The sequence below is a fragment of the Dermacentor andersoni genome, chromosome 3 (assembly GCF_023375885.2).
Source record: "Dermacentor andersoni chromosome 3, qqDerAnde1_hic_scaffold, whole genome shotgun sequence".
In the NCBI taxonomy this organism is placed as follows: Eukaryota; Metazoa; Arthropoda; class Arachnida; order Ixodida; family Ixodidae; genus Dermacentor; species Dermacentor andersoni.
Window position 1 is genome coordinate 73,743,524 of NC_092816.1, and position 20,499 is coordinate 73,764,022.

General features: G+C 45.3%; 1 protein-coding gene across 1 annotated transcript in view; it reads left to right on the top strand.

The window, feature by feature from the left end:
- LOC126545146 (ribosomal RNA small subunit methyltransferase NEP1) overlaps positions 1-20,499 on the top strand; it is a 34,627-nt gene that overhangs the window by 3,002 nt on the left and 11,126 nt on the right. Inside the window, exons 4-5 of the mRNA XM_050192896.3 lie at positions 9,373-9,431; positions 10,790-10,942. Coding sequence (XP_050048853.1) covers positions 9,373-9,431; positions 10,790-10,942 — 212 coding nt within the window. The remainder of the gene's footprint in view (positions 1-9,372; positions 9,432-10,789; positions 10,943-20,499) is intronic.

Here is a 20,499-nt window from a genome sequence, read left to right on the forward strand (position 1 = left end):
CAATCATGCAAATATGGTATTTATGTTTTAGTATTAAATGCACTCACATAACTTCTTCATAGTCACATTGTTGTGCCTTTGATTGACTGCATTTCGAAAACTTTGTTATTATGTGTATAGGATATAACTGTAGTGTTTAACAGCAGGCTCTGCAGTTGTACAGCCCATTTCCACGTTACAAGCTTGTTGAATCAAATATTCACCGAAGGAAGAGGCAAGCTTGACTAGAGTTGCAATTTGGGCCTGTTGGTATGACATTGTAAGGTATTCAAGTAGTGCAAGCAGTAATGCAGACACAAGAAGGCACAAATATTTGCACACAGCGCTAAATTCCAACAACAGTTTATTTCTCTAAACCAGTGGCGCTTATACAGTAGACTTAATTATTAAATCTGGTTAATTCGAATTTTTGGTTAATTCGATCCTGACTGAAGGTCCCGGCTGGCGTCCATGCATTTCTGTGGGCCCAAACTTTTGTTATTTTGATTCTAAAATTGGCCTTCGCCGGATAATTTGAACTTGAGCAGTCAGCACGCCCATACTTGATTCCTGTGGAGTACCTGATAACGAGCCTTTTAGTGGTAGCATGTCTGAATGAAGCTTAGGGGACAGTGAATGCATTGAACACGCTGTCTGTCATCGAAAACTCCTATTTTCGGCCCGCCCTAGGAAGATTTTCAAGCAATAACCGTAGTTCACTAGGCCTGATTACGGTATTTACCTGATTCTAAGGCACTCCTTTCTTGTTTTGAAGAAAATCAGACCGAATATTGTTTGTGCGGTGCAATCGGACACGACACCAAAACTGCCTTCGCGACAGTCGTATGCTTAGGGCATAACATAAAAAAAAAAAAAAAAACACGTAGCGAAGCTGAGTTTTTGAAAACAGCTGCAATTGTGCAACAATATTTCTTGCTAAAAAATTGGCTGCACTGTAAATTTCTACTTTGTTTAGGAGCTTTAATTTCATTCCTATGGCAGTTTTCTACTTTGGACACATAGAAAGTGGGTGTGCATTTGGTTAGGTGGGTGTCAGGCTGGGGAAATGATGCCAAATTAATCAGTGGTGTGTTTTGGTATTTTATTGCAATAGCCAATATACAGACACTCCAAATGAATTTTTGCCGTCGGCATCGCCATGAGGTTCTGTATATATTTAGGTATATGTATACTATATGCCACACCATGCTATATGACATGCTGTATATGCGGTTAATATTGCCACACCATTCTGCCACTAAAGTTGCTCATACCAAGACTTACATTCTTGACAAAATTATTGCTCAGTATTTTGAGAATGGCAGCCCACAAACAACTGTCATGAAATAAAACAGCGACAGAGCATATATGTTATCTTAAATCTTCTCAGACTTCGATATTATAACTATTAAACAATTGCAGCCCTCAAACCTGAAAATTGTCATTTTATTGGCGCGGCTGTGCACTACCTCCAGGACCGACCCAGGAAAGATATTTTAAACTTACTCGATATGGAAAAGTGGTGCTAAAGCCGCTAAGAAAGACATTGGCTTTAATAAGCATAAATGAAAGTGTCTGATGGCAGGATTCAAACAGAACCCCTAGCACAACAGCTAGTTTTGACTTAGGTTATGTTCACTTTTCTCTACACCTTGTTTAATTTGACCCCACTGGATAATTCAATCAATTTCATCGGTCCTGTCAGGGTTGAATTAGTAGAAGTCGACAGCACCATCTACCAAAACAAGTATGAAACACGTGCACAAGTATAGGAAAACGTGAGCATTGAAATGATTAAAAATAGTAACACACAAAGAAAGTTCGAGGACAGCTAAACACTTCTGAGTTGTGAATGCAGAAGCATGAATGTCCATTTGAATGCTGCTGAGTGGTCCTTTGAGTTAGGAACTCTTTGCAGTGAAGCGAGCACGTTGAGGCACTTCGTGCGTTTTGATTTGGCTTTACCAAGGCGCAGTTAGAACACAGGTGAGAGCTTGCGCGGTGAAGAAACGCGCGGATAAGACAGGCTTCCGAGAGTGAGGGGAAAGCAGCTATGCCCGGTCTCCTCACAGAACACCTGGCACGCTGGTGTTCTGTTTCACCGACTATACTCCGTTGAGGCACGCTCGTGATGTGGCATCACAGTCAATGGGAATTTAGGCTGCTACAGACACTGGATGCAGCCTTTTTTGCTCAGTGAGCCATTTGACGCTTTTGCATCTAAACACTACAGACAGTGGTTATTAGGAGTCGAGCTCAGCGATTGTGCAGGAAATCTAACTCCTTGCTTGACAGTGCTGCATATGGTTTGCTTACATACTACACCAAATTCTGCAATCTCTTATGCCTTGGTTATCAGTTAGGTCAGCTTGCTTTATTAACGCGATAACGTTAAGGAGCCCGTGTCGCAGAAAATCGGGTGTCGGCATCGGAAGTCGTTTTGGCAAAAGGATTTTCGAACCGTGTATACACAGGCCTTCCATGTGACGCAAGGAATTGACTCAGCTAATTGAATTTCTCAAGCTAAAATACATGGAAAAATCGTAAACTACGACTTACACATAACTTACACACATGATAGCTCTCGTATTGTAATTTAATTATATGAGAAAGCATAATTCTGTTAAGTGAAAACTCAAACAATGCCCTTTTGCAGCGTTTCTTCAATGCACAAACCGGAGACGGCGTCTGCCATTAGTACACGCTGGCGCGTAAATATCTGAGTCCACGGAGCAGTGCGCCCGCTTTCTTGAAACACTTCCAGATAGTGCTTGCCTCCGCCACATCGCAGTGCATGCAAGAGGCAGTGTCTCTACCAGAAAGCCTGCCTTCGTGCATAGCTTTCACCGCGAGCGTTTCCCAGTAAACATTACAGTTACAGACGCGCATTTTACTGGTGCTAACATATGGGGCAGAGACTTGGAGACTGACAATGAAGCTTGAGAACAAGTTAAGGACCACAAAAAGAGCGATGGAACAAAGAATGCTATGAATAACCTTGACAGACAGAAAGAGAGCGGTTTGGATCGGAGAGCAAACGGGTATAGCCGATATTGTAATTGACATTAAGAGAAAGAAATGGCACTGGGCAGGTCATGTAATGCACAGGTTAGATAACCGTTGGACCATTAGGGTTACAGAATGGGTACCAAGAGAAGGGAAGCGCAGTAGAGGATGGCAGAAGACTAGGTGGTGCGATGAAATTAGGAAATCCTTGGGTGCTAGTTGGAATTGGTTGGCACAGGACAGGGGTAACTGGAGATCGCAGGGAGAGCCCTTTGTCCTGCAGTGGGCATAAAATAGGTTGATGATGATGATGATGACGCTGCAGTTGCCGGGAAGCGTGAGAAGCAGTCGGGAATTCCTGAATGCTATCGCATGCCACTCTTAAAGACGAAGCTTAAGCATCCTCCAAATTTTTGCTCAGCTCTTAGGCGCCAATTCCTGCGTTGAGCTTAGACGTGCCTCGGTGTCATACCTCATAACAGAGCAAATGCGCACAGTGAGAGATGAAGAAATAGCACGGAGCACAGCGGAAGATGAAAGAAGAGCATGCAAGGAGAAAAGTGGAGGAGGAGCCTACAGTGAAAGCTTGAGGAAGAAAGTGAAAGAGGAGGAAAGGGGAAACGGCCTGCGCGTGTGCTTAGTTGCCGGCGGCCACATGGGCGATCTCATCTGCGCTTCTGAGGGGGCAAGGTGGCATGAGGTGGGGAGGGCTACCCTTGTCCGCGGCGTCAGCAGTTTAGGTCAGTCTGCGGTACCAGCATGTGTGACAGAGATCACTGCTCCTGCAAGGGACGATAGTGAGCGTCTACAAGTAAGACTCGATATGACGTTCCCTTTGGTATTGTCGCCGCTGACACTGGTGGCACAATTTCCCTGCGACAGAAGGCCGCTCTTGTCATTTGTGGAACGAAAGCGTGAGAAGAAAAGTGCGGTGTCGCACAAGACGGACTTTGCAGCAACGCACGCTACGATATGGCACCAGAGTAGCGCACATCGTCTGTACGTCAACATAATGCAATACTTTCAGCATTCTCTTTCTAATATAAACCATGTGCCTATATAATCATTATACAAAATATTTACACGAAATGAGAACACATGTTGAGCTACATTCAAATTTCACATTAGGGAGTATCATAACTGTCAGTGAATTTTTACCCTCAGTGACAGTATGATTAAAAGTGATGGAGAATCTATCTGTGTTCCTAGCAGAGTACATTGAAGAAACCATCTTGCTTATATTTGTTTACTTTGTTGCAGTTTTCATGCAACCTATCATTTGAAGGTCTGCCACAAGTTAAAGGAACACGGTTGACTATGCAAGTTCTGCACTCAACAGTCATTTCTGTGCTTTACCTGGCATGTTGAAACGACGTCCTTCTTTTCAGGTCATGACTTTCGGCAAAGGCTGACTGGCTTATTGAGTGCAGCAAAGCCGACATCAGTTTTACTGCGGCACTCAGTTCAAGTTATGCAACAAACAATGAATGTACACTCTAAAACAAAATTACACCCTTTGGGTTGTATCTTGCCACACAACAATAAACGTCATCTGTCTTGTCCGCATTTCCTTTCTTTAATGCTGTGAGCCCGGTACTTGCCAGTAACTAACGGCATGCGCGTTACCAGCATGACATAGCATTGCCGACAGGAAAGTAGCGGGCGCGGCATTTTCAAGAAAGGAAACGCAAGCAAGGTAGATGACGATTATTGTTGTGTGGCAGATATACACCCCAAAAGGTGTACCTTTGTCTAAGAGTGTAGGTAATGATAGCAATACTTTTCTTGTCACACTGAGCATGCCCATGTGTAGAGTTCATCCTTTCTGTTAGTTGCGGGCTTTAATATTGTGCAAGATCGCGCTGTGTGGAATTCATGGGGCGAAAGGGCGCGCGCCAGCCAAACACCTGCTCCTATACCCCTCTCCTCCCTCGGCATGCCCTCCGGTTGGTCCACTCCCATCCCGGCGGAGCCCCACTCCTACCCTCAGCGTGCCCTCTGGCGGTGAGCTCCGGGACCTGCCTCCCTGTGTGACACAGGACAACAAACGGCGAAGGCTCGACATAGAATAGCTCCACTGTTAAAATGCGCAATGTATGATTGCAAGAATGTGCTGCATTGCATTGCATTGGCTGTGGATTCAAGCAACAGGCCGTGTGCCTATGTGATGCTGGCTATTCTAGTCAAGTCTTCGAGGTTGTCACAGAAGGGCTGCTGAGGCAACTGCAACTAATAGGGAGCACGAGCTTTAAATCTGGGTGTGTTCATTGTGACTAAAAAAATATTGTCTTCCCCTCCTAATTTCACCGTTTGTCACACAAGTTCAGGAAAATTGCGCACTGTGGTAGCAATGGTGTTGTGTTTTCTGCACCTGATAAGCCACAAGCGTTTGGCAAAAGATAAGACCAGAGAGGAAGGACTTCATTTCGGCAGGCCAGGTAAAACATAGAAATCAATTTGTTTAGTGCAGAACTTGCATGGTGTACCACATTCCTTTAACCTGTGGCAGTTGTTACATCGTCTAAACAGGCAGATGTATAAATTACAAGTTGCATAAGTATACAGAAACAAAGTAAACAAATATACCCCAAATAGTTTCTTTGCCATGCTCTGCAAAGAACACAAATGCTCTGTCCTAATTATAGATACTGTCATTGAAGCAAAAATAAGTGCGAAATGAACCAATTGATAACCAAGATTGAAGAGATCATGGCATTTGATGTAGCCTGTCTAAGCAAACCATCTGTAGCGCTGTCAAACAAGGAATTAGATTTTCTGCACAAGCACAGAGTGCGACGCATGATAATCGTTGTTTTCAGTCTATTTCTTATTATTATTAAAAATTCTTTTATTCCTTGTATGTTTTCATATGTTCATGCACATGCTTGTCATGTGTTTCGGGCGATAGTATAATTGCGGCTGGTTTCTGTAAATAAACCGTTGTTGGAAGTTCGCGCCGTGCGTGTTTCTGCTTCGTGTACTGGAATAAGATCAGCTTAATGCAACAAGTTATCCAATTTAAAAAATATGAATGATAGCTCACCTGGAAAAATACAATAAAAGCTTTTTCTTTTTTTGGCTGTAAATGAAGATCAATGAAGGTCTTGTTGTGAAACTTAATAAGAGGTACAAAATGAAGGTTGTACAGGTCTACGCCCCTACATCCAGTCATGATGACCAGGAAGTCGAAAGCTTCTATGAAGACGTGGAATCGGCGATGGGTAGAGTGAAAACAAAATACACTATACTGATGGGCGATTTCAATGCCAAGGTAGGCAAGAAGCATGCTGGAGACAAGGCAGTGGGGGAATATGGCATAGGCACTAGGAATAGCAGGGGAGAGTTATTAGTAGAGTTTGCAGAACAGAATAATATGCGGATAATGAATACCTTCTTCCGCAAGCGGTATAGCCGAAAGTGGACATGGAGGAGCCCGAACGGCGAGACTAGAAATGAAATAGATTTCATACTCTGCGCTAACCCTGGCATCATACAAGATGTGGACGTGCTCGGTAAGGTGCGCTGCAGTGACCACAGGATGGTAAGAACTCGGATTAGCCTAGACCTGAGGAGGGAACGGAAGAAACTGGTACATAAGAAGCCGATCAATGAGTTAGCGCTAAGAGGGAAAATAGAGGAATTCCAGATCAAGCTACAGAACAGGTATTCGGCTTTAAGTCACGAAGAGGACCTTAGTGTTGAAGCAATGAACGACAATCTTGTGGGCATCATTAAGGAGTGTGCAATAGAAGTCGGTGGTAACTCCGTTAGACAGGATACCAGTAAGCTATCGCAGGAGACGAAAGATCTGATCAAGAAACGCCAATGTATGAAAGCCTCTAACCCTACAGCTAGAATAGAACTGGCAGAACTTTCGAAGTTAATCAACAAGCGTAAGACAGCTGACATAAGGAAGCATAACATGGATAGAATTGAACAAGCTCTCAGGAACGGAGGAAGCCTAAAAGCAGTGAAGAAGAAACTAGGAATTGGCAAGAATCAGATGTATGCGTTAAGAGACAAAGCCGGCAATATCATTACTAATATGGATGAGATAGTTCAAGTGGCTGAGGAGTTCTATAGAGATTTATACAGTACGAGTGGCACCCACGATGATAATGGAAGAGAGAATAATCTAGAGGAATTCGATATCCCAGAAGTAACGCCGGAAGAAGTAAAGAAAGCCTTGGGAGCTATGCAAAGGGGGAAGGCAGCTGGGGAGGATCAGGTAACAGCAGATTTGCTGAAGGATGGTGGGCAGATTGTCCTAGAAAAACTGGCCACCCTGTATACACAATGCCTCAAGACCTCGAGCGTACCGGAATCTTGGAAGAACGCTAACATAATCCTAATCCATAAGAAAGGCGACGCCAAAGACTTGAAAAATTATAGACCGATCAGCTTACTGTCTGTTGCCTACAAAGTATTTACTAAGGTAATTGCAAATAGAATCCGGAACACCTTAGACTTCCGTCAACCAAAGGACCAGGCAGGATTCCGTAAAGGCTTCTCAACAATAGATCATATTCACACTATCAATCAGGTGATAGAGAAATGTGCGGAATATAACCAACCATTATATATTGCTTTCATTGATTACGAGAAAGCGTTTGATTCAGTCGAAACCTCAGCAGTCATGGAGGCATTGCGGAATCAGGGTGTAGACGAGCCGTATGTAAAAATACTGAAAGATATCTATAGCGGTTCCACAGCCACTGTACTCCTCCATAAAGAAAGCAACAAAATCCCAATAAAGAAAGGCGTCAGGCAGGGAGATACGATCTCTCCAATGCTATTCACAGCGTGTTTACAGGAGGTATTCAGAGACCTGGATTGGGAAGAATTGGGGATAAGAGTAAATGGAGAATACCTTAGTAACTTGCGCTTCGCTGATGATATTGCTTTGCTTAGTAACTCAGGGGACCAACTGCAATGCATGCTCACTGATCTGGAGAGGCAGAGCAGAAGGGTGGGACTAAAAATGAATCTGCAGAAAACTAAAGTAATGTTTAACAGTCTTGGAAGGGAACAGCAGTTTACGATAGGTAGCGAGGCACTGGAAGTGGTAAGAGAATACATCTACTTAGGACAGTTAGTGACTGCTGATCCAGATCATGAGAGTGAAATAATCAGAAGAATAAGAATGGGCTGGGGTGCGTTTGGCAGGCATTCGCAGATCATGAACAGCAGGTTGCCATTATCCCTCAAGAGAAAAGTGTATAACAGCTGTGTCTTACCAGTACTCACGTACGGGGCAGAAACCTGGAGGCTTACGAAAAGGGTTCTACTTAAATTGAGGACGACGCAACGAGCTATGGAAAGAAGAATGATAGGTGTAACGTTAAGGGATAAGAAAAGAGCAGATTGGGTGAGGGAACAAACGCGCGTTAATGACATCTTAGTTGAAATCAAGAAAAAGAAATGGGCATGGGCAGGACATGTAATGAGGAGGGAAGATAACCGATGGTCATTAAGGGTTACCGACTGGATTCCGAGGGAAGGGAAGCGTAGCAGGGGGCGACAGAAAGTTAGGTGGGCAGATGAGATTAGGAAGTTTGGAGGATCAACATGGCCACAATTAGTACATGACCGGGGTAGTTGGAGGAGTATGGGAGAGGCCTTTGCCCTGCAGTGGGCGTAATCAGGCTGATGATGATGATGATGATGATGAAGATCAAAAATTACATAAAGCTTTTTAAAAGTAGAAATTGAAAATGCTGAATTCAAGGCATAAGAAATTATTTGGCATCTGGTTCCGTATATCTGCAGCGATGGCACGAATCCCACTGTATGTTTACACCATTTGCTCCATTCTGAACAATTTATTAAAGATAAGTGATGCTTTAGACATCTTTCTGCAGCAACTTTAGCCTTTCTTAATGTTTCTATATGTTGTTGCTAAAGCTGACCAAAGTCATTTTTGTGGGCATGTTTCGGTGTGTTTGTACACTGCCACCGATTGCAAATGGCTGGAGAAATAACAAGCTACATTATGAGTTAATTTTATGTTCCCTGCTAGGTGTGCAGTGTAATACTTGGCTCAGGTTTCCATGATAGCACGGTTTAAAGACTAGGCAGGTTTCTTTTAACACATTCAAGAACTTTTTGGCACGATTTGGAGAATATGTGCCCCCGTAGCAGAAGTAACATAACGTATTAGTCGAGTTGCTGCTTCATTCACTGGTACCTATGAATACTATTTCAAGCATGAAGGGTGTGCTGCAGCCTCTAAACAATCGCTTTCATTCTTCTTGTAACATTGATAGGCAATTCCTTTTCTTTCTTTTTTTTTTTCGAATAAATGACTTTTGTTGTGATATATCATTTGACAGTTCCTTGATGAGCACTTGAGTTGTAGATCATGTGGGGACAATGCTGTCTTTTCAGTTCAACTCCTGCACAAGCTTTGCATCCGAGCTGGAAGTGGATCTGTAAAGCTCTTAAAAGTGAGTAATTGTTGTTTCCAACTTCTCTTGAGAAACAAAGTCTGGAACTAACAACAGTGGCCATTTAAAGGAAACATGTACATGCACCGATGAATCCCTTCATCTGTAATTCCCGTCTTCTGTCTTCTCTTGTATCCATGTCCCTGCCATCACTTTCGTTGGGTGCTTCCTTGCCACAAAAAGCCCTGCTCTGGGAGTGATAGGTCCTTGTGAGTGACAGTGTGCTTGTGATCTGTGAGGGATAGGTCTGTGAAGGAATCCATCATTCCATTCAGCTCTTTCTAGTACGTATTGAAAGTCTCGCATACCAACATATATATTAGGGAGAGAAATGACAATGTGGGCGCTTTGTGGACAGGGAAATCGGATCAGGGAAAACCTTCTAGTCCCCGTTTCAAACTGACAGTTTGTGCAATGAGTCGTCTTCTTCATCCCCACATTTGAACATTTTGGCTGTTTGCGCATGTGGTGCGTGACATAGCACGCTCATTGTTGCTAAGCAGCTGTAGCTGCTTTTAGAATAGTATTTAATGCGTTAGCATTCTCTAGGTACTTCACACACTTTCCAGGGGCTATCTATCTATGTTTGTACGTTTTATCTCACTGTTCTTCTGTCTAGCTGGGTCACTTGGTCGTCCGTGGCCAAATGGATAGCACATCGGCTGCTTTCTTTAGGGAACAGGGTTTGAAACCAACCATTGTACCAACTTGGGTCACTGAATCTATGGCAGTTTGCGCATAGGAACCTCTTTCATGCCGACATGGGTACTCTGGTAACTGGGTACGCTCCACTGGGAATGTGGGTTTGCTTTCGCTCACCATTGCAGAAATTTAAGGGATCTTTTTCTTCCTTTTAGAGATGGCACATTCCCAGTGGCACATATCTAGTTACACAAGTTGGCATCAAAGACGTTCATTGAAGACCAGCACAGACTGAGTGTTCCAAGTCGGCTTCAGAGTTTCTTCATACAGCGGTACCTAACCAGTCCCGCATCTGCAGTGACCCATGTCGGCATGAAAGAGGTTCACCGAAGAGCGGCCCGTATGTGCACATAGGCACATAATCTCTGACCCAAGTTGGTCTGATGGTTGGTTTCAAACCCTGTTACCTCAGCACAACAGCCCGATGCATTATCCATTCAACCACAGACTGCCCAATGACCCAAGTAGGCGGGAGAACGGTTAAATAGTACAAACACACATAGATACAAGCATAGATAGACACTTAGTTCCTGGAAATTGTGTGAATTTTCCTAAAGAACGTCAAAAGTGCTTCAGGGCCCCTTTCTGTTTGTAAAATATGAGAAGGGATGTAAAATGTCTGGTAATTGCTACTTCTCTTTGTCTCATGAGTGCAGGTCATCAAGAATCCTGTTACAGACTGGCTTCCTGTAGGCTGCCGGAAGATATCCATGTCTTTACATGCCGACAAACTAGTCCGGCCTAGGGAGCTTGTCCCTGAAACAGACGAGCCAATAGTTGTGGTTATTGGAGCCATGGCTCACGGTTCGGTGAGTTTATTCTAACTGCTTGCATCATCTGCATATCCTCTTTGGAGCTGTCATTTCCTCACAGCGATTCTAGTTGGACTAACGAGCTCACTGTCAAAATCTCCTTGTGTGGGCAAATGACTCAGCAGTTTCAGCATAAAGAGAGGAGGATGTGATAATTTATTGGTTGAGCAGGAATGAGTTCATTGCACCAAGAGCAGCCAAGATCAGTCCCAGCTGCTCCTTAATTTACGGTGGAATGCGAGGAAAACAAGTCATTCTTACAGCAACATCTTCACCAGTGCATCGTTGCTGTTCTGCTGTTCTGTTCTGCTGTTTGTCCATAAGACTGCAGAAATTTTTCTGACAGAGCTATGATACATGACACCTTCCTCCCAGCTGCTTTCAAGACATACAGAACATTCCAATGGAAATGCGAGGGAACACATTCTCATTGTCCTCCCTGCAGTATGGTAGAGTACAGTCAAATCTTGATTTAACGAAATTTGCAATGTTAAGAACTATTTTCACTTCCCGATCTTAGTTTCATTGAAAACCGTGTATTTTTTTTCGTGATCTAACAAAGTAATTTCTTGACACGGTTTCAATTTAACAAAGTTTTCGGCCATTTGAAGCATGTACTTGGAGCCTGTATGGTTAGTAAACCTAGCAAAAAAAAAACTGTAAAAATGTCGCCCAAGGCAAAAGTTATTTCAAGTGTCCTTCTGCATGAAAAGTTTGAGCGTGAAAAACCTGTTAAAGCGACCGCGCCGGGATGCTGTGGGCAGGAAGCGCTGCTGCATTGTTTGTCGCGTTTGTAAACAACTTGTAGAGGCCAACGGCAGCTAACAGCGCTCGGGAGAAACACGGCAGCTGACGATTCCTTCTGCTCAGGGGGGATGGGGAAGGCATTAACACGTGATAACGTTATCAAGCATGCGCAGGATGGGAGTGGGGGGGAGGGGTCAGGAACGCGAGCCTATCGGCCAAGATACGGGCCATGCGCTGTATCTTGGAGGTAACCTTTGCGGCAAGCGCCAAAGTGTGAGCCGACGCATTTGGTGCCTTGATGTGCATTTAGCTCACCCGTGTCTAGTGTTTGCAGTCACGTAATCTCAAGCTCCCTAGACATGGTGTGAAGTGCTCGCTCATGTTGTGACAGCACGTTCACGGTCATCGAGTGATATCTGTTACCCGAGTGCTTGTGACACTGATAGAACTATGGATCTTACTTCATGTAGTTTTCTCCTTGCTGAGGCTTTTCTAGTCTTTTTTTATTCCAGGATGGATATCCATATCTTCTTGCACTTTTGTTTTTAATTTGTGGGCACCAGCTGTGGGCACTAAGCGCTGTCAGCCATGCCATGTCCAAGATTTATAGCGCCGCGCGAAGCAACATGCACAAATCTCGGATACTGTGAGCCATGTCAATGCATTGCTCTCAGCGCGATCTGCACCGCACGCGCTGGCACTCGTAACCGCACTATTATGGAGTGACCTTGCGATTTGTTTGAGTGCTTACTAACACGATACTATCCACCAGGAATGCTCCGAGAATTTGTGAAGTTGTTGATAATGCTGGAACTTCAAAATCTTGTGTTAATGAAATTTGCAATTTAACAAAGTTATTCACTGCAAGTACAACATCGTTATATTGAGGTTCGACTGTACATACTCCCATGGGGGAAAGAACTGTGCAATGCTTACTACTTCAAGTGCTTCGAGCGCATCTAGGGCTATGAGGGGTCCTTCTTTCAGCCGGCTCGGCTCGTTTCTTCGTTTGCTTGTTGCGTTGTACCAGTTTTAGAGTGAGAGAAGGTCTACAGTTCATGCTCACAGGGGCAAAGCTTTACCCATTCCCAGTCTGAACTATTTTATGTCTTTCCGTCTTTTGTTCAAGGAGGGTCGGTATTGCTCTTGATACTCCGCTAAGACGTTTGGCCAACCTTTAAAAGTCCACTGTCTGACTTGCTGCAATGTAGCGTCCCAGTCCGTCAGCTGTACTAGTTCCCGTGCTGTTATGGCTTTGTTTGCTAAGGATTCAGTGTATAGCACGTACTTGGGTGTTTCTTCAAGACACTTCGCGTCTTCCCTGGTCGGAAGTGGCAGCCAACTCAGTGTATTAGCATTGGTGTTGTCCACACAATTTCAGTGCTCTAAGGTATACTGATAATTGTCCAGCAGGAGGGCCCATCCTTGTATCCTGGCTGCTGCCATGGGCGGAATGGCTTTGTTAGAATTGAAGAGACCTGTCAGTGGTTTACGATCAGTCACCAAGACAAATTTGTTTCAATACAAATAGTCTTTCAACTGGGTCACCCCAAAAACCAGTGCCAAAGCCTCGTTTTCCAGCTGCGAATAGTTTCGTTCTGCATGGTTAAGTGTCCTGGAATGGAATCCTATGGGGTAGTCGATTCTATTTATTTGATGGGAGAGAATTGCACCCACTCCTACTGCTGATGCGTTCCAACCGCAATGGTTTTTATGGGTCGTAGTGGGCTAAAAATCTTGAAGCCTGGATGGCTTCTTTTACGTGTTTGAAGGCCGTCTCTTGTTCTGCCATTTTCATGTGGCTCCCTTCTTTTGAAGGTCGTACAAGGCAGCCAAGTGTGTAGACAAATTAGGCAAAAACTTGGCATAATAATTAATTAATCCCAGAAATGCCTTGAGTTCGGTCACCGAGGTAGGTGTAGGGGCCTTTATGACAGCTGCTATGTTGTCATCCTTGGGCTTGAGGCCAGAAGCATCCATGCAGTGACCCAGAAAAGTGTCTTCCCTTTGGTGGAATTTACATATGTTGGGATTCAGCCTAAATCCATTCTTTCGTAACTGTTGAAGCACTTGCCGTAACAATGTGATGTCGGTTTTCTTCTCGGCTACGGTGATGTCGTCGAGATAAACTTGGACACGTGAGAGATCAATGAAGAGCAAGTCCATGTGTCTTTGAAAGATGGCTGGTGCTGAACTTACTCCAAATGGAAGTCTGTTGAAGCAGAATAGGCCCTTGTGTGTGTTTAGCACTGTTAATTCTTTAGCCTTGTCATACAATGGCAGTTGATTGTAGGCTTGTGTCAAGTTGAGGGTGGTGAATACTTCGTCGGCGTTTAGTCGTGCGAAAATGTCTTCTACCCGTGGCAGGGGATATTGTTTCGTTACTGTAGCGGCATTCACAGTCAGACGTAAATCTCCGCAAACTCGGATGGATCCGTCAGGTTTCACGACAGGAACTACAGGTGTTGTCCATTCTGCAGTCGTTACAGGTGATAAAACACCGTCCCCCACCATACGATTCAGTGCCTTCAAAACCTAGTCTACCAAGGCATAAGGTAGGGAAAGAGCTTTGCAGAAACGACGTGTTGCTTGTGGCTTGAGTTGGAATTTCACTGGCGGGCCGATAAATCTTCCAAGTCCTGAGGCAAATACAGCCTTGAAGTCAACAAGTAAAGTTTGTAGTGTTTTATCCACCTGGTCCGGTAGTGCTTGCATCATTGATACAAGGTTGGGTCTCAGCATTGATATTCCACACTGGTTGAAGGCCTTTATAATGTCTCTTCCACAAAGCGCTGGGCCAGGGGTGTCTACGATCACTAAAGCTCTAGCTACCCTCTGCCCATCACACGACGCAGTCATGTGTACTTGGCCCACGACGAGAAACTCTACCAAAAAACGGGAAACTAGAATAGTCATAGTGGTTAACGGGGGCCAGTTGTGCCGGTGCTGCCGAAACACCGCTGAAGACATGGTGCTAATTGGTGACCCGGTATCTACCAACATGCGAATAGGTACACCATTCCAGGTAATTTTCTGAAAAACTGGCTTCACAGTGTGTCGGTTACTGTCTTGATGTGCCACGATGGTATGAAGTGATTTGCAATAGGGTGACTGGTGTTCAGAATCCGCCAATGTGGCTTAGCTATCGCGAGGCCTCGAGTGCCAGAACGGCACACCCGGGCGAGATGTCTCCGCCGACCACATTTCGAACACACGGTGTTTTGGTGATAACATGCTTCTTCATGGATGCCGCTACCGCATCTCGAGCATCGTTGGACACGCTGCAGAATTTGTCCTTCTCGAGAAGGCTTTCTCGTATAGTGAACCAGCCCCGGTTTCAATGTCTGCATGCTTTTGGCGTGCTCACTGGCGTTCTGCGCTGAAATGGCGAAGTATTCCGCCTCCGATAAAGTCAGGTACCGTCTTGTGAGTAAAAGCCGCCAAACGTCCTCATCTGCTACCCGACAGACAATTCGATCCTGTAACATGTGCTGCAGAGCGATCCCAAAGTTGGACAGTTCGGCCAGTCACTGAATCTCTGCGATGAAGTCTTGCACATTTCCACCGTGTTGCTGTGCCTGGATAAAAAATGCTTAACTTGCAGTGATTTCATTGATTTCTGGCCTGCAAATACGCAATGGCTTCTTGCTATGTAAGGGCATTGACTTGTGTTGGGTGACGTCTTCCCTGGATGATGCATACTGCCAAGTCTAACAATGAGGATATCAAAATGGTGTGTCGTTTCGCTTAGTCGGTTATCTCTTGCGCTTTCAGGTACACCTCGAGTCGGATTTTGAAGGTTGTCCATGGGCCTTCGATGCCGTCGAACACGGGTGGTTTTCCAAGGCTCATTCTTCTCTACGTTGTGAACCCGATGGGTTCGGTGTCTTCCTCGTCGCCACTGATATGTCGCGATTGGTACACAAAAGGACTACACGGTGAATGTAGAAAATGGAATGTTTATTGTTCGCTCCACATAGCTATATATAGGAGGTTTGTGACATATACGTCACTTGCCTAGAGTCCCGGCTGCCAGCTGAATACACAGTAGTTTGTGACGTTGCTGTAGCTGAGAAAAAAAGTGATATTTTTCTCTTCTCGTTGTCCTTCCCCCTCCCCCTCTCCTTTCTCTTATGGTTGATCTCCTGAATTTTGAGGTCCCCAGGTTAGCAGGTTTGCGGTGATGTTATTCGTTACCTCTGGATGGTTTGAGCATGTGATCACTTGTGCTATTTCTCAATTTCTGATGCTGCTAAAGACACTGCTTCATTGGATTTTCTAGATTGAAAGAGAATTAAAAGAAAAGTTGTGAGGTGACCTGGCTTTGAAGGGACAAGGTAAAAGGACTTGTCGAAGCCTCACTTGCAAGGTCCCATAGTGCAACAGTGACCTTTTTGTCCCTTTCTAGACAAATCCAACCTTCATATGTGGCCTCTTCTGATAGACACCTGGAAAAAATAGCACAAATTCTTTAAAATCACAATAAGCACTAATATAGCGAGGATTTCAAAGAAATTGAAGGTAATGGCATGCAATTATTTGAGCAAGATTGCAGGCTCCTTGCTGCATGTACAAGAATATTTGATACCTTTTCATGAGAGCATCGCATAGCAAGTAGGCAGGTTTATGCATCATGCTTGAAATGTCTTGCGAAGCCCCCTGAAGGCTGGACATCGCTTTCTCAATTTTGATCACTTATGAACAGAGGTGAATGTGCACCATTCGTGGCTTCCTAATTGTTGGTGCAGCTTGGGAAGCTTTCTCTGAGCTGCCAATCTTGGAGGTCATGTTCTGCTAGTCCTGTGAACCAGAGGGCAATGCAGGGGTCACGATGCAAAGGGCTGCAAATATTACCAATAGATTAGTCCGAAGAGGTACTGAAAGCTTTTCTCTGGGAAAAAGAAAACCACACAATGCGACTAAATTACATTTTCTACACAGTATAATTTTATTATACAGCTACAACAGTTAGCAGCTTGAAACTGGGTTTGCTCTGTCCGTCCGCCTGTTGTCCTTTCTACAGTAAAAACTAATTAGTTTGAATTTCATGTGGACACCTATCAAATTCGAATTTAACGAAATTCGAACAAATGACAATGATAAACAGAAGGCTATATTTGGCTATGGAAGGAGTGTGAGCACCTCAGGAACCATCACCATAGCTTTATGAAAGAAATGTGTGATCGTTTTCTGCTTTTTTTTTTTTTCTGTGGGAGCAAGCACTGTAAGCTTACCTTGGAGCGCTTGAAGGTGTCTGAAAGCATCTTTCTCATCTTCTTCTAAACTGAAGAACAACCATGCGTGACTCAGTCCTTCCATCACCTGTGATAACAAACACTGTGCCAATGCTTCCTCATCATCATCTTCTGCGGTGTGGTCATCGCCAACTAGTTGAGTGATGAGGTCATTGACCGGGTTGGCACTGTAGAACACAGCGCACCTGTCGACACTTAACGTAGTCTGCAAAGTCCATGTCGCCAGCATTTCATGTGCATTTCATGTGCATTTTGGAGCACCAAGGCATCCAGGTGCTCCACATAGTGCAGCGGAAGGTTCCTTGCGAAAATGCAGCCCTAGAGCGACTATCATCTGCCGGGCCTCCTGTGAGGATAACATTGAGGCAGCGATGCTGATCAGCGGGCAGATCAGCCATCTTCCACTTCGACGGCGAGAAACTGCATGGCCAGGAACGATTTCGACGCAAACAACGGAGACCAATGTGAGTGATTAAACTGTTTGCAGCACTGCGCTGAATGAGGAGCCAGTGAGCAACATGCAAGCAACCTGTGAGCAGCGCAGTTGGCACGGTCCATTTGTGTTTCCGAGGTTGGAGCGGCGTGGAGCTGTGGGCGCAGCCCATTCCTGTGCAAAGCGGAGGAAGGGCAATGGGAGAGAGGCGCGCGGAGATGCCTAGTAAATGAGCGCACGGTCGCTGTTGGAGCAGTGGCTCTTTGTGCAGTGGCTCAAATTTATCGTTTTCTTTTCAACATTTCGCATTTCACTACCGTTCGGCTCGGACACCCAGCAGCCAAACTTCGTTATAACCGATAATGCGGCATCGGGGCATTGTAGTAAGTGGATTATTTCACCATGGAAAACATCCAAAGTCGACGGTGCAGCAGCCTCTCATTGTTATAACCGATATATTGTTAAAACTGGTATTGTTATATGTGGGTTCGACTGTATAACGAAGTAGGTAAAATTGGCAACTTGCCTCGTTATATTGAAATTTCGTTGTATTGAAATTCAACCTTTTATGCAAATAAGTACAGTCAAACCTCGATATATCGAACACGGATATATCGAATTAATGCGTATATCGAACAATTTCTATATCACATGAAAAATCGCATGCATTTTTAATTCTTTATTTCGAACGGGGCCGGATGTAAAATGGGTATATCGAACTCCGCCGCCCCAGACCAAGTGCGCTCTGTTGACATGAGGCGAGCTTTCCCGCAACACCTCGAAGATAGCGGCGGCGCGATCGGCGTTCCAGACTGCTGCGTACGACAGCTGCCCACATCGGTTGCGCCGAGGGCGCCATTTGAACGTAGCGGCGTACACACGCGGCGGCTTGGAGCCAGCACGGCCGCCGCGATCACGCGCGCACCTATGCGCGCACGGCGGGGCAAGCCGCCTCGATCACGCGCGCACGGCGAGGCTTGCCCCCGCCGTGCGCGCGTGATCGAGGCGGCCGTGGAGCCAGTTGGAGCGCTTTGTCGGTGCTGAGCCACACATCGTGTGCATTGCGGACTTCGTTGGCGGTGACGACTGCACCGGAACAGTGGCGGAGTTAACAGCCGTGGAGATCGCGGCAGAAGTGACTGCTGAGCGGCCAAACGAAGACGCTGCCGAGGCTGATCCAGCAAGCGCTGATGTTGCCCCGCTCCCGACTGCAACTGAGGCTGTAGCTGCTTTGGCCGTTGTACGCCGCTACTGCGGCGCAATAGAAGGCACTGGACTGTCTATTGTGGACCGTTTGGACTATGTTGAGGACGCCGTGGTCAAGCACGCGGTTGCCAATATGAAGCCGGCTACGCTGCTTCAGTACTTTCAGCGAACTAAATAAATACTTTGTTTGAAGCTTCATGCGAGTATCTATTGCGCCACGATTGGTTCATTGATTGATTTGCGCTAGTTTTTGACGCGTTTTCTACGTGATTTTATATATCGAATTCTGGCTATATCGAACTATTTTGCGATCACCGCGCTGTTCGATATATCGAGGTTCGACTGTACTACCGTGAGCAATATGAGTGAGAACACTCGAACGCTTGGCAAATAGCCTCAGAACTGAGTTAGAGTTATATGCGGATGGCGCTGTCGAAAACAGAGAGGAAAGGGGACGCTCTTCCGCTAACTGTTGGCACTCCCTCCGTGCCTGCATTTGTCGAAAACGGCAGGTTACGACATTTCACTAGCCGCCTGTAGTTGATAAGACGGTTATGTGCACACTAACTTACAGCTAGTCGTTTTCTTTCAGTCATGCTTTCTTTGTTCTTTCTTATTTTTTTTTTTTTGGCAGGGTAGCTCTTAGGCACTCGTTCCTGCATTTAGCGTAAGGTATTTTCAGGTATGACCGGGGTAGTTGGAGAAGTATGGGAGAGGCGTTTGTCCTGCAATAGGTGTAACCAGGCTGATGATGATGATTATTATGATGATGATGATGATGTTTTTCAGATATACTCCCATAGGACCAGATGTATATCTATGGAGCGCATCGTGTCACGCGTTCCAGACAGATGGACAAGTTTCCCAGGGAACTAGTTCTCGTAGGTTTAAGCTTCAATACAGTGCTGCTATTGGCCACACTTCGGTGCACAAGATTATCAGTAGCCGCAATATCAAACAGCTTTATCAATGTGTGCTGGCTATGCGAAGTTCCGCACTTTGTATAAAGAGACGCATGGTAGGAGTGCCAACAGCTATTAGAACAGTGTCCTCCATTCCACGTTGTTTCCGACGGCGGCCGTCGCATGTCACCTATAGCAGCGTTCGAGGCTATCTGACACACGCTGTGTCCCCGCTCATATTGCTCACAATAGTAAGTCGCCGATCGATTTTCTTACACAGAAAGGGGCCGCAGAATTTTTGCAATTATTGGGCAATCAAAAAAAGCAAATTTAGAGAGAAGGCAATTCCTTTAGGTGAATTTGGAAGTCGGCGACGAATGCTGCGGTTTCATGCCATGTTGACGCTATCTTCACATCGGCGCTGCGAATCAAGCGAAGCCAGCCACGCTTTCGCATGCACTCCGCCCCCGCGGAGTGCACTGCATCTGCATCTGCATCGACGGAAGTTTCCATTTACAGTCGCCGACCGTTTATTCGTACCTCACAGGGACTGTGAAATGTCCAAATAAACAGGTGTCTGAAAAAGCAGATTAAGAAAAAGAAAAAAAGAAATCGTTTATTTCCACACACTTATTCGGACTCGGCAGTAGGCTTGAAGAAATCGTGAATGCGCCCTTGCATGCTGTTCTGTTTATGTGCAATCAGATAAGCCTGAATCTCGGAGAGGGTCGTACGATCACTATAGGCGGCTGAAAGCACAGTCACTGCTTGTACACGCTCCGTATGCGATGGCAGTGTAGCAATGGTGCGTCATCTTCCGACTCGCAGTCATCATCCGGCGGTGCAGCAGAAACCTGACAAATGATCTCGCCGTCGTCGAGTTCAGCGCATGTCAGTACAGCAGTGTCAGCACCTGTGAGACTGTCAAATGAGACGGTGTCCGCAATCGCAATGCAACCACTACGCAGGTCTCGACAGAACATTTCCGCCGTCAGTAGGGAGCACATCGGA